The sequence below is a fragment of the Cervus canadensis genome, chromosome 22 (assembly GCF_019320065.1).
Source record: "Cervus canadensis isolate Bull #8, Minnesota chromosome 22, ASM1932006v1, whole genome shotgun sequence".
NCBI classification, from domain to species: domain Eukaryota; kingdom Metazoa; phylum Chordata; class Mammalia; order Artiodactyla; family Cervidae; genus Cervus; species Cervus canadensis.
In genome coordinates this window covers 53,817,378-53,830,119 of record NC_057407.1, presented here as the reverse complement: position 1 = coordinate 53,830,119, position 12,742 = coordinate 53,817,378, and the positions used below count along the sequence as shown (strand labels likewise).

At 47.2% G+C, this 12,742-nt stretch overlaps 1 protein-coding gene across 1 annotated transcript in view; it reads left to right on the top strand.

The window, feature by feature from the left end:
* TGFBR2 (transforming growth factor beta receptor 2) overlaps positions 1 to 12,268 on the top strand; it is an 88,318-nt gene extending 76,050 nt beyond the window's left edge. The window contains exons 6-7 of the mRNA XM_043441859.1: positions 6,831 to 6,958; positions 9,704 to 12,268. Of these exons, the coding sequence (XP_043297794.1) occupies positions 6,831 to 6,958; positions 9,704 to 9,883 (308 nt within the window). The 3' untranslated portion in view covers positions 9,884 to 12,268. The remainder of the gene's footprint in view (positions 1 to 6,830; positions 6,959 to 9,703) is intronic.
* The last annotated feature ends 474 nt before the right edge of the window (positions 12,269 to 12,742 follow it).

Below are 12,742 nucleotides of genomic sequence, written 5' to 3'. Positions count from 1 at the left end.
CTAAAGCTACTATATGATCCAGCAGTCCCAGTCCTGGGCATGTATCTGGAGAAAACCATGGTTCAAAAGGATAGATGACACCCCAGTGCCCGTTGCAGCACTATTTAAAAATAGCCAAGACATGGAGGCAACCTAAATATCCATCTCTAGGTGAGTGGATAAAGAATATGTAGTTCATATATACAATGGAATAATACTCAGCCATGAAAAAGAATGACAATGCCATTTGCAGCCACATGGATGGACCTGGAGGTGATCATACCAAGTAAAATAAGTTCAGACAGAAAAAGACAAATGATATATTGCTTATATGTGGAACCTTAAAAGATACAAATGAATTACAAAACAGAAACAGACTCATAGAAAAACTTATGGTTATTAAAGGGAAAGGTGATAGAGAGGGATAAATAGGGAGTTTGGGATTGAAATATACACACTGCTATATATCAGATAGATAACCAAGAAGGACCTACTGTATAGTACAGGGAATTCTATTCAGTATTCTGTGATAACCTAAATGTGAAAAGAGATTGGAAAAGAATAGATACATATACATGTATAAAGGAATCACTTCACTGTATGCCTGATGGTAGTGCAGCGTTTTTAATCAACTACAGACCAATATAAAACTTTTAAAATGCTGAGTGCAGCAGTGAGACAAATCTTTGTCCTCAAGGGACACAGTGTCTAATGAAGAGCTAATACAGCATGCTGCAGTCCATGAGGTTGCCAAAGACTCGGACATGACTTAGTAACTGAACAACAACAAAATATGCTAGAAAGACAAGTAATGTGTCAGTATCAGGGCTGGGGATGACGGTTGCAGAAAGAAAAAGCAGAGTTGGGCATAGCTAATAACAGAGACTGTTATTTCAGAGACTTAGGTCATCAGGAAGTATGCAACAGAAAAACCAAGAAAACAGGTTTTTCAGAGTTGTTTGAGGAGGGAACAAGATGGAAGGAGCTGGCTGGTGTGTTATTGTTTTATAAAGGAGTAAGTCATGAACTCACCATCTCTCCAGGACAAACCCGGAGACTGGCTCTCTTTTACAAAGAAATCTCTGTCCTGGCTTTTGGTTTGTCTGGTGTCCATGCAAGAGTTTGTGTGCAATGTGTGGGAGGCAGAGGAGGGCGGGTCCTTTCAGGGCCCCCTCTGGGAGCACGGCAGGCACAGTGCTCATGTCACCCAGCCAGACTGGCCCCCAGGCCGCCTGACTTTCAAATCCCTGGCCATGTCAGCCTCTGAATAGCAGCTGACACACAGCAGCCAGCTGAGCAAGTATTTTCACAAGACGACGAGAAACAAACTCAGCTCGCTGCAGCCTGTGAGGCAGAAAAAATGAATCGAAAGGAAAGGAGTGGGGTGGGGGCAGGGAAGAGGGTGGGAGAGGCGTGAAGAGAGCCTGGGACAGCAACTTCGTCTTCCTGCGTTTGGAGGCAGGATAATTTGGAAGGAAGACAGATATAAAAGGGTTCCGCTCTGGGGAAAACTGCCAACAATTTTGCAGCTCTGTGAAGTTGGAACCACGATCAAAACAGCAGCTGTGGACCAGATGCTGACTTTAAGAAGAGCATCCCTATTGCCCAGGCCCCTCTTAGCGCCAGAGCTCCGAGATGCGGACTTTTCTTCTGACAGCCTCCAGCCAGACAAAGAAATGCCAAGGGGTGGGGGTGAGGCCCTGGCCCTCAGGGGAGCCTGGGATGGGGGTGGAAAGAAGAGCAGCGAGATCTAGAAGCTTCCTAGAGCGGCAGTTGTTTGAAGCCTTCAAGGAGATCCCAGGGTGTCCCTGGTGCGCCTAGCCCTGGGGCGTGGGGGGCTGGTCTCAGCAGGTGATCCTGCTGTGGGGAGCGGGGTGTCAGCCTGGGGATGGACCAAACCCTTGGTTCAGCTGGCCTCTTGAAGAGGAATCCAAGTTCAGCGGTCCGTAGGGAAAAGAAGGCAGCAAAAGCCTAGGAGAGAAGGAGCAGGAAGTGAGACAGGACGTGGAGGGAGCTGGTGAGCTCCGTGCCCCCAGGCGGTCACCCGGGGGACAGCTGAAGCGTGATCCTGCTGGGGGCCGGGGACGCTGGCGCAGTATCATCCACACCCAGCTCCACATCACCCTGACTCGGGGTTTATCTTCCGTCTGCTGTCAGTTGACAGTTAGTGTACCTTCCACCGGCATTTGCGGTTCTGAATTCCTGGCTCTAACCACTCACGGATCTTGCATTGAGTTTATGATCCACGGCTGCTTGACTCGTGGATGCAAAGCTCACGTACGCAGAGGATCAAGCGGGAGACTGGCCGTCCGCAGATGTTGGGACCTGCCTCTGGTCCTGGGACCAGCCCCCGTGGGTCCTGGGGGAGCTCTGTGCTGAGTGACGGCAGCAGCATGCACGTTCTCTTTTGTGCTGTGGATATGGACACTGAGGCACGAAGTGCTGCCCTCTCTTTCCCAAGTCCTCATCTCCGGTTTGTGATGGGACCCAGGCAGGCACAACCAACAATATCCCTACTTATGATGCATGTTGTCAGCACTTTTGTTTTAAGTGCTAAGCTTACTCTCTAAGCTCCTCGATTCTTTTTTCATTGAAGTATTTCCTTTTTTTGTTTTTGCCACAGTGCACACAGCACACGGAATCTTAGTTCCCCGACCAGGGATCGAACCTGTGGCCCCTGCAGTGGAAGCAGAGAGTCCTAACCACTGGACTGCCAGGGAAGTCCCCAGATTTTTAAAAGATGGCACTCTCTGACCTAACCTTTGGTTTGCTTTCTCTGCTGTTGTTCACATGATTTAATCGAGGGCACAGAGAGGAAACGCCACAGCCTCACTTTCCCCACCTGCACTGCCAGCAGCCTGATCCCAGGACTGAGCCTGACCCAGACGCGAGCTGCACCAGTCATACCCTCCAGAGGCAGGACACTCAGGCTGTCCAGGCTCCCATGTTGTCATTGGCCTCGGACTGCCCCTAGGGCTGTGGCTGTCACATTCTAGAAATCTCCAGGCCAGGAAGCTCCTATTAGCCAAGGGCAGTTCTCCATAGAAGGAGACAGCGTGTGCCCTTATGACCCAATGCCTGCAGCAGCTGGGGGGCTAGTGCCTATGGCTCAGTAAGGGGGGTTTAGGCAGGCTGCCAGCCACACCTGCTGTGGCAGCCAAAACGGCTGGAAAGGGAGAGTCAGTGGACTAATACATTGTCTAAGGAGCGGTTTATATCATATGCAGATCCTATCACATTGCATTATATTATACATACCTCAAGGCGTGGCACTAAGACAGCATCACTAGTTGACTGGATTGGGTTATAGGACAGCTCTGGACCCATTCAGGGACTTGGAGGTCATCCAATTCAGAAGCCCATTCAGTTTAGAGAAGAGAAGACTTAGGTCAGAGGAAACCCTTACTGAGGACAAACTCTGATTCTCAGTTCTCAGTTCTTGCTTGAATCCAAGCCAGCTCATATTTATTGAAAGTCACCTATGTATAAGACATAATTTCAGAAGGGAATTAAAAGACATAAAACTCAGTCTGTGTCTTGGTCCTTAGGAATTTAGAGTCTGGTAAAAAGGTAAGGGAATGGAAGAAAGGAATGACACCTAAGTATTATCCAAATCAAAGTTCAGATCTCACCTCCAGAGCAGTATAGATTTAGGGGCTGAGGGCTCTTGAAGGCAGAAGCAGACACACAGTAGGATGCTTGTCTCAAAGTGATGGGGGGTATGAGGAGAGTAAGAGAAGCCTTCATCCCAACTAAGAAAAAAAAACAATATCCTGCCAGCACTTCTAGTTGGTTGAGGCTGAAGAAGATAAATATGCAAGTAGGGTTCTGGGAACGGGGGAAAGTCAAATAAACAAGAACAAGCCATGTCTTTTCAAAATGTCATTTTGCCTTAAATGCTTCTTCAATTCTAAGCCTGTAAGGGTAATTTATTGAAAGTTTCACTCATTAAACAGGGTTATTTTGAAGTAAAGGCCAAAAGTGGTTATTTATTTTGGAGGAAGATACTGAATCATGCCCACTCTTCCCTTTGGGCCCAGACATATTTCAGTACTGTACTGTTTTTATTTTCTCAATTGTCCTGTGACTCACTGATGTGGGTATTGTCCCACCCACTTAAATTAACAGCCTTTCTAATCTTCACCTCGAGTTTATGCATGGGCCACTTTGGATAGGACCTAAGATTCATTCACTTGTGATAAAAACTCTCAACAAAGATGATACAGAGGGAACATAATTCAACATAATAAAGACCATTTATGATAAATCTACAGCTAACATTATGCTCAGTTGTGAAAAGCTGAAAGGTTTTTATCTAAAATTAAGAACATGACAAGTATGCCTATGGTTGCCACCTCTTTAACATATTATTGGAAGTTTTAGGTACAGCAGTTAAACAAGAAAAAAAGAGGCATTCAAATAAGTAGAGAAGAAACTGTCACCATTTGCAGATGACATGATATTATATGTAGAAAACCCTACAGACACCACCAAAAATCTAATGGAAACTTATGAATGAATTCAGTTAAGTTGCAGGATACAGGATTAATATATAGAAATCTGTTGCATTTCTAAACACTAATGATGAACTGTTAGAAGGAGAAATTAAGAAAACAATCTGATTTGCAATCAAATAAGAATAAAATACCTAGGGATAAATTTAACCAAGGGTAGAAGACTATCTGTTCTCTAAATACTATAAGACATTGAAGAAGGGTAAACGGAAAGATATCCCATGTTCATGGAATAAAAGATTAATTATTGTTAAAATGTTAATAATATTCAAAGCAGTGTGCAGATTTAATGTAATCCCTATCAAAATACCCATGACATTTTTCACAGAACTAGAGCAAAATAATCCTAAAGTGTGTATGGAACCACCAAAGACCCCAAATAGCCAAAGTAATCTTGAGAGAAAAAGGACAAAACTGGAAGAATCATGCTTCCTGACTTCAGACTGTACTACAAAGCAGCAGTAATCAAAATGGTGTGGTACAGACACAAAAATAGACATGTAGGTCAATGGAACAGAATAGAGGGCCCAGAAATAAACCCACACACTTGTGGTCAAGTAACCTACAACACAGGAGGCAAGAATATACAATGGAGAAAGGACATTCTCGTCAATAAGTGGTGCTGGGAAAGCTGGACAGTTACACATAAAGAATGAAATGAGAACATTTTTTTCATACTACAGGCAAAAATAAAGTATATATGTGTGTACATAACATAATGAAATATTAGCCATAAAAGAGAATGAAATTTTGCCATTTGCAATGACATGGATGGAGCTGGAGGATATTAAGCTTAGTGAAATAAGGCAGACAGAGAAAGACAAATACTGCTTTATTTCACTTAAATATGGAATCTACAAAATGAAATAGAGACAGATAAACTGTCGTTCATTGCCAGCACGGTGACAGGTGAGGGGAGAGGAAAATGGGTGAGGGTGATTAAGAGACACAAACTACTAGCTATGAAATAGGTAAGTTACAAGGATATGATGTATAGCATAGAAAATACAGCTAGTGTTTTACAACTTTATACAGAGCACAATCTTTAAAAATACTGAGTTACTATGTTGTATATCTGAAACTGATATAACATGTTAAGGGGCTTCACAGGTGGTGCTAGTGGTAAAGAATCCGCCTGCCAATGCAGGAGATCTGAAAGATGAAGGTTTGATCCCAGGGTTGCGAATACTGTGTAGTAGGAAATGGCAAACCACTCCAGTATTCTTGCCTGGAAAATCCCATGGACAGAGAAGCCTGGCAGGCTCCAGTCCATGGCGTCACAAAGAGATGGACATGACTGAGCAAGTATACTTCAATAGGAAAAAATTAGAAGAAAATAAGTGACATGAATTTCCCTTAAAAAATGAAAAGAAATGGACCTTAGTTGAAACCTGAAACTCTGATGAAGGGTTTACATCATCCTTCATTATTTCCTTTTTAGCAAGTATCACTGAAGGAAAATTACATTTTTAAATTGTGTTTGTTATTAATCTCTCTCCTCTGTCAGCTAACTAAAACAGCATTTCTGAACATCTTTTTCATTATTACTATTGAAAGGAACCTTTGTAGACTTTTATTTTCTTAATCACTACTCCCCACGACTTTTTATTCCTGTGGGAAAATATACATGATATAAAATTCACCAGTTTAGCTATTTTTGAGTGTTTATGATTTTTTAAAAAAGTAAGTGGTGTGGTTGGGTAGCATGAAGTACATTCACAATGTTGTGTAATCATCGTCACTATCTATTTCCAGAACTCTTCCATCTTCCTCAACTGAAACCCTGTACTAGTGAACAGAGTCTCTCCACCCCCCAGCAACCCATATTCTCCTCTCTGTCTCTGTGAAGTAGCCTATTCTAGGTATTTTACATAAGGAGAATCATACAATGTCTGTCATTTAATGTCTGGCTTATTTCATTTGGCATAATCTGTGTTGCAGCATCTATCAATTTCATTCCTTTTTTATATGGCTGAATCTCTGCAAGAAACTTAATACCACATATTAAATCTGTTTATGTGCTGTGAACCTCTGTAGGGCCACAAACCTTTGTAATATGGAAGATGTTTCTCCCTCCCAGGAACCACGATCCTAAAAGCCTGTATCCCCTGACCTTGTTGATCTTGTTCTCCAATCTGTCTCCAGCCGTTAGCACGTCATGGTCACTGAACAGTCACATGTTGACTAGTTCAAGGTCCTTCTGTGACCCCTCCTTATACTTTTAATCCATTAGAATTAAAAACCACCCCAGCGTAATCTCAGGCGAATCCTGACAGTCAGTATCCCAACTGCGCATGCCCTTCTCAAGGCCCTGTGTCCGCCTGCTCTCTCCAACAGAAGTGAAGGACTATGAGCCTCCATTCGGGTCTAAGGTGCGGGAACATCCCTGTGTGGAAAGCATGAAGGACAACGTGCTGCGAGACCGAGGCCGACCAGAGATCCCCAGCTCCTGGCTCAACCACCAGGTAAGGAGTGACTGTTGTATCCACCCAGAGGGAGAGGGACATCTCAGGCAGCAGAGAAGTCCCGGCCGTTGGGCATCAGTCTGATGTGTTCCAGGATCCTGCTTGGTTTCTTTCATAAAGGAGTTTCAGTAAAATGGGATGACCTTGTTACTGTCTGTCCCACGAAAAGTGAGAAAGGGCTCACACAGACTCATGTGATGGGCACCTGTCATATTGTCCAAGACCCCTTGGTTCCGAACAAAAATATTCTGTTTACAGCCTCTGCCACTCCTCCTTTCCATAGGGAGGTTGTGTTTTGTTCTCTTCCGGGTTCCAAATGTTTTCTTCTGGGAACCTTCAACATTGGCAGGAACTGCTTAGTGAGAAAGGAGGGGTGTTTGTCCGCCAGCTGGCCTGCGAGGGGCTGCTGTGTCCTCAGGCTGCGGCGGCAGGCCTGTCAGGGAGGAGGAGGCCAGGATGAAGAAAGGCAAAGAAGAGCAGAGGGCAGGGGAACAAACAGGAAATCTGTCTTTCCAGAGCCTCCTGACAGGCAGTGGATGTGGCCGTCCGTCCAGAGCAGAGTCTTTGCTCCGGGGGCATTTTGGTGGGGCAGTGGTCAGAGGAGGGGGGAGGAAGCGTGGGCCGCGGGAGCAGGGACGGTCTGGCACAGCAGGGAGGAGCCCTGGGCCACACCCCGCGCTCCTAGCTCCCAGCACCCTGTCTTTTCCACTGACGTAAACCTTTTATGGCTGCCTTTGGATGAGTTCCCTCACCCAGGGAGGGCTGGGCTAAGTTCTCGGTTTCCTAAGGCAGATGAGAAGCAGAAACCACAGGTCAGGGGTGGCCAAGGAGACGGATGGAGCAGGAAGCCTGGTGTGTGCCCGCCGGGCTGAGAGCCGGTTCCGCGGGCAGGCCCTGATAACATCGGGGGGAGCCTGCACCAGGCTGCGGACCCAACCGCGGGGGCCCAGGGTTTCTCCCCGGGTTTCAGTAGAGCCTCTTTGACTTTGGAAATGCAAAGCTGTTTTGTGTTAACTCCAAACTCAGAAGGGACGATATTGTTTCCTTCAACTCTGTTGCCTCCTCTGCTGTACAGTTCTTATAATGAAGCCATTATTCATGATGATAAAATTCTGGAAACAATTTGCATAATACATTTTTTTCTCTTAATGAGATTTGTTGCCCTATTGATTTCAAGTTAGTGCTTAATATTTAATTTAATTTACTGCCTGTAATTACAGTGCCAGAATAAAATAAATGTTCCTTGTGTACCAACAATAACACTCCACTCTTAACAGGGCCATCAGTCAATACCATCAATTAGGGGATTATACAATTAATCCAGCATCATGGGCTCACTCACGGGGCAGGAGGGGAGGGCAGGTCCTGGCTGTGGGGTGCTATTGCTCAGACTACAGACAGGGAAGTGCCGCTCAGGGAAGGGCTGGGATGGATCCACCCCCCGGGGCCACCGTGTGCGGGCTCACCAGTGACAGGGTTGGGCCTCTGAGAGGCACAGCCTGTTTCCACCCATTGGGCTTCGTATTTAGTCTGTGTCTGCTTTATTTCCAAAAACAACTTGAACTAACAAAAATATTTGCAATGCAAAATGAGAATTAAAGCCGTGAGAGAAGACCCTTGTCTGTTGTGGACAGCATTTTCTGGATGGGCCTTTTTGAGTGGGGCCTTTAGGGGTTAGGTCAAGCCCCCTGATACAGCCTGCAGGACATATGAAGACAGCTGTTTGCCAGGGTCCAGGCTGAAGCTGGAGAGGAAGGGCCTAGCAGAGGGTGTCCTTGAAACTGCTGGAAGATGGGCTTGGATCCTCATAAAGCATGTGGACTTGACAAATGCAACCAGACTAATGCCCACACGTCACTCCAGCTGGGATAGTCAGCCCTATTTAAACAGGGATGCTGGTGGCTCAGATGGTAAAGAATCCGGCTACAGTGCAGGAGCCCCGGGTTCGATCCCTGGGTCAAGATCCCCTGGAGAAGGGAATGGCAACCCACTCCAGTATTCTTGCGTGGAGAATCCCCAAGGACAGAGGAGCCTGGCGGGCTACAGAGAGAGTTGGACTGAGTGACTAACATACACATAGGATTCCAGCCCTGACTCTCTGGAAAAGACAATACCATTGAGACAGTTGAGAGATCAGTGGTTGCTGGGGGCTGGGGAAAGGAAGGTGGGCTGAAGAGGTTCACACAGAGGATGTTCAGGGCAGTGACCTTGTGGGGGCTGTAATGACGGACCTTTGTCAGAACCCCGATCCTGCGCCTCACCATGAACCTCGCTCTGGTTGACTGTGGTCAGTACTGACGTGTTAGTGTTGGTTTACTGGTTTTAACAAATGCCTCACACAGATGGAGGGTGATGGTGGGGGAGGCGGTCTGCGTGGGGGGAGGGGGTATGTGTATGGAAATTCTGTAATTTCCATTCGATTTTGCCATGAACCTACAACTTCCCTCAATGAGGTAAAATAAAGCCTGTTACTGCGCCCCCACTACCCAGAGTAGAGGTGGGAAATGGCAGTGGAAGCCCACTTCTTGGGAATTTTCACAAACGGGCAGGCTGCTGTCCCCCGGAAGCCTGCTGGGAGACCTGCTGCTGCGCCTCCGCTTCCCCGCTTCCTGTGAGCGGGAGCCCCCGGAACGCCTCGGTCAGACGGCGCCGGGGCGCAGGCCTGCAGGGGGGACAGGGCGGGGGCTCCCTCTCCCCCGAGCTGCCACCCCCTCTCAGGGGCCTGTGGACCCTCTCCCCCTGCAGGGCATCCAGACGGTGTGCGAGACGCTGGCCGAGTGCTGGGACCACGACCCCGAGGCCCGGCTCACGGCGCAGTGCGTGGCGGAGCGCTTCAGCGAGCTGGAGCACCTGGACAGGCTCTCGGGGAGGAGCAGCTCAGAGGAGAAGATCCCCGAAGACGGCTCCCTCAACACTACCAAATAGCTCTTCCCGCGGCTGGCCCAGCGCGGCCGCCCTGTGGCCAAAGAGCAGGGGCAGCAGGAAGCTGCCCCTGACGATGCTTCCTGGAACCCGGGGTGCTCCCTCCCCTGAGATGGGAGGGGGTGGCAGGAAGCAGCCTCTGCCTTTGACGTTGTCATAGGATAAGCTGTGTTAGCACTTCCTCAGGAAATGAGATTGATCTTACAATAGCCAATAACATTTGCACTTTATTAATGCCTGTATATAAATATGAAATAGCTATGTTTATATATATCTATATATGTCTATATATACACAGCCATACTCGTGGAAAGAGGTGAGGATAGAGATCACAGCTGCCCAGACGTGGGCTGGATGGGCGAGCTCGCCCGAGAGCAGAGGGAAGCGCCCTGGGCAGCCTCAGCGCTTGGCGGCAGGCGTGTGCTGGGCTCGGGGCACACGGGGTGGGGGGCCTCCGCCTTCAGAGAGAGGCTCGGGTCTTGGAGCCTGCTGTGCCACATTGCACTTGCTTTCGCAACCTAGTAACTCCCGGCACTGGGTCCTGTTCTAGCTGAGGAGCCAATCGGAGCCGCACTGTCTGGGGACCAGACTCCGAGGTCCCCACGTCCTGTCATCTCTCCTGGACTCGGCACTGAGCTTCACACCCACATCTGGTTTGTGACCCTCCTTCCTCAGCTAGCTCAGAAAGTCTCATCGCGTCAACGTTTTAAGTCCCATATTTTACCTCTACAAGCTACAGAAAAATCAGGACATGTTTTCCCTACCCATGAAATTGCCACACCTTGTACTAATGAGAAATTGTTCTTTTTAAAAAAATTCCCCCCATACCTGTGTTACTGTTCCCATTTCCTAAAAGGGAACAGATCTCCCTCCCAGGTTCTTTATGTTCAGTTTCTCATCACGCTTGGTTTCTGTCTTCCACTTGCTCTGCATCACTGGTAGGTCTCATGCTCCAGGCTCCAGGGGACTTGAGCACGTCTTGGCCACGTGGACAGTACTGCCGCAGCATGGCGCTGCCATGGTCAGGACTGTCTCTCCAGGCACTCGGAACGTGTATTTTGCTTGGCCAGCACAGTGTTTAACAAAATTGAGCCACTTTTTAAATATCGGGAGATTTTGCAAAAAAATCTTGGATCCCTGAGTGAGACTAGATTGCAGATGGCTTGTGGTGGTCACTGTCCCACGTCATTCACCGATGAAGGTGTAGACACACTTAGAAAGCTGCTCTCTTCCCCTGTGAACATTCGTTCGTGTTTCCCCCTGTTCCCACCCTAGTTTGGGAATTAAACCTTCTTTCCCCAGCCAAGGTCCCCTGCAAGAAATGTGCATTCACGCAGTCATTCTCTGGCTACAGGGTGTGGTTTTTATTCCCTTCCTGGGGTTAAAATTTGAAGTTGGCTTTTTTTTTTTTTTTTTTGGAGTGACAGGGACTGCCTCTGGATGGTCTCCGTTAACCCAAATCTCTTTTGCTTGTATATTAAGAGGGCTCCCCTCTGCATTCAAGGGGGGAGACCTTTACTCCAAGAAGCTGTTGTCATGGTTACCAGTCTCTTAGTCATACCCACCTTTCCAGTGTTTGCAGAATTTGAATGTGGGACACAGGAGTCCCATCTACAGTTAGGAAATCTGTGTCCATGTGGGTAAGAACAAAGAATGAGCTTTAATCCTCCATAGGAAACTTGGTAATCCACAAACAGGTGTTAATGCTGCAAATAACAAGCTCTTTTGTAAAAATGATTTGAAGCTTATTTTCGGCCAAATAGGTAGGAATATTGGAGAGGGACTGGCAATGATCAGATCAGCTCTGCTTGGATTTTGGAAGCCGCATCTCATTGGGGTTTTAGCAGACATGCTGAAGTTGGGATTACGTGGAATTTTTAGGAGCCCTTCGTGGTTCAGGTGGACTGAGAGAAGGTAGCTTGGCCACAATGCCATGGGAGTGCCCAGAAGTCCCGTGCACTTTAGGGCTGGTGATGCTGTCCCAAGAGCTGTTGCTCATTGACCTCTAGTGGTGAATTTCTAGAATACTGGTCCATTATGGGAACTTCAAGATTCAAAAGAGCTTTATCACTTCTGGGTCATCATCAGCATAAACTGGAATGTAGATGATACTGTGGCTTGTTTTATGTTTGTTTTTCCTTATTCAAGAAGAAGACCAAGGAATAACATTCTGTAGTTCCTAAAAATACTGACTTTTTTCACTACGTAAAGGGAAAGTTTTATTCTTTTATGGAACATTTCAGCAATACTCATATATTAAAATAGGAATGTGAATGCTGTATACTCTTTTTATATCAAATGTGTCAAGCACTTATGTTCATTCTATGCATTGTCTTTTATATAAATAAAATGTTTATTCGATTGAATAAAGCAAAAATACTCAGGTCAGCTTCCTGCCTCCTGTTCCTGTTCATAGGAGCCCGCAAACCTCATTTGGTCATTTTGTAGTCTACAGAAAAATCCACAAGACAGATCCTCTCCAGCTTTTCCACATTCCCTGTCGTCTTCACCTGACTGTGGCAGGTCCCTGTTTCTAAAAATCAGTCACTCCGTACTGTGACCTGTGGCATGTGCTGGTGCTGGCTTGCTCCTCATCTCCGGGCCGGCACGGTGTTGCTCCGCATCTCTGAACAGTACCATGTCCATTGTCTCCCGCGGGCTTCTCCTGGGGCGCGGCCTCTCCCGGGGCGCGGCCTCTCCTGCAGCGTGGCTTCTCTCAGCTTGGCTTCTAACGGGGTGTGGCACAGCCTTGGCCCCACACATGCTTGCTTCTGCCCTCCCTTCCTCCTCACAGTAACGGGCTGCCACTGTCTTTTTTCTCCTCCAGGTGTCATGCTTCCTGCCACTTCCTGTCTATCCAGC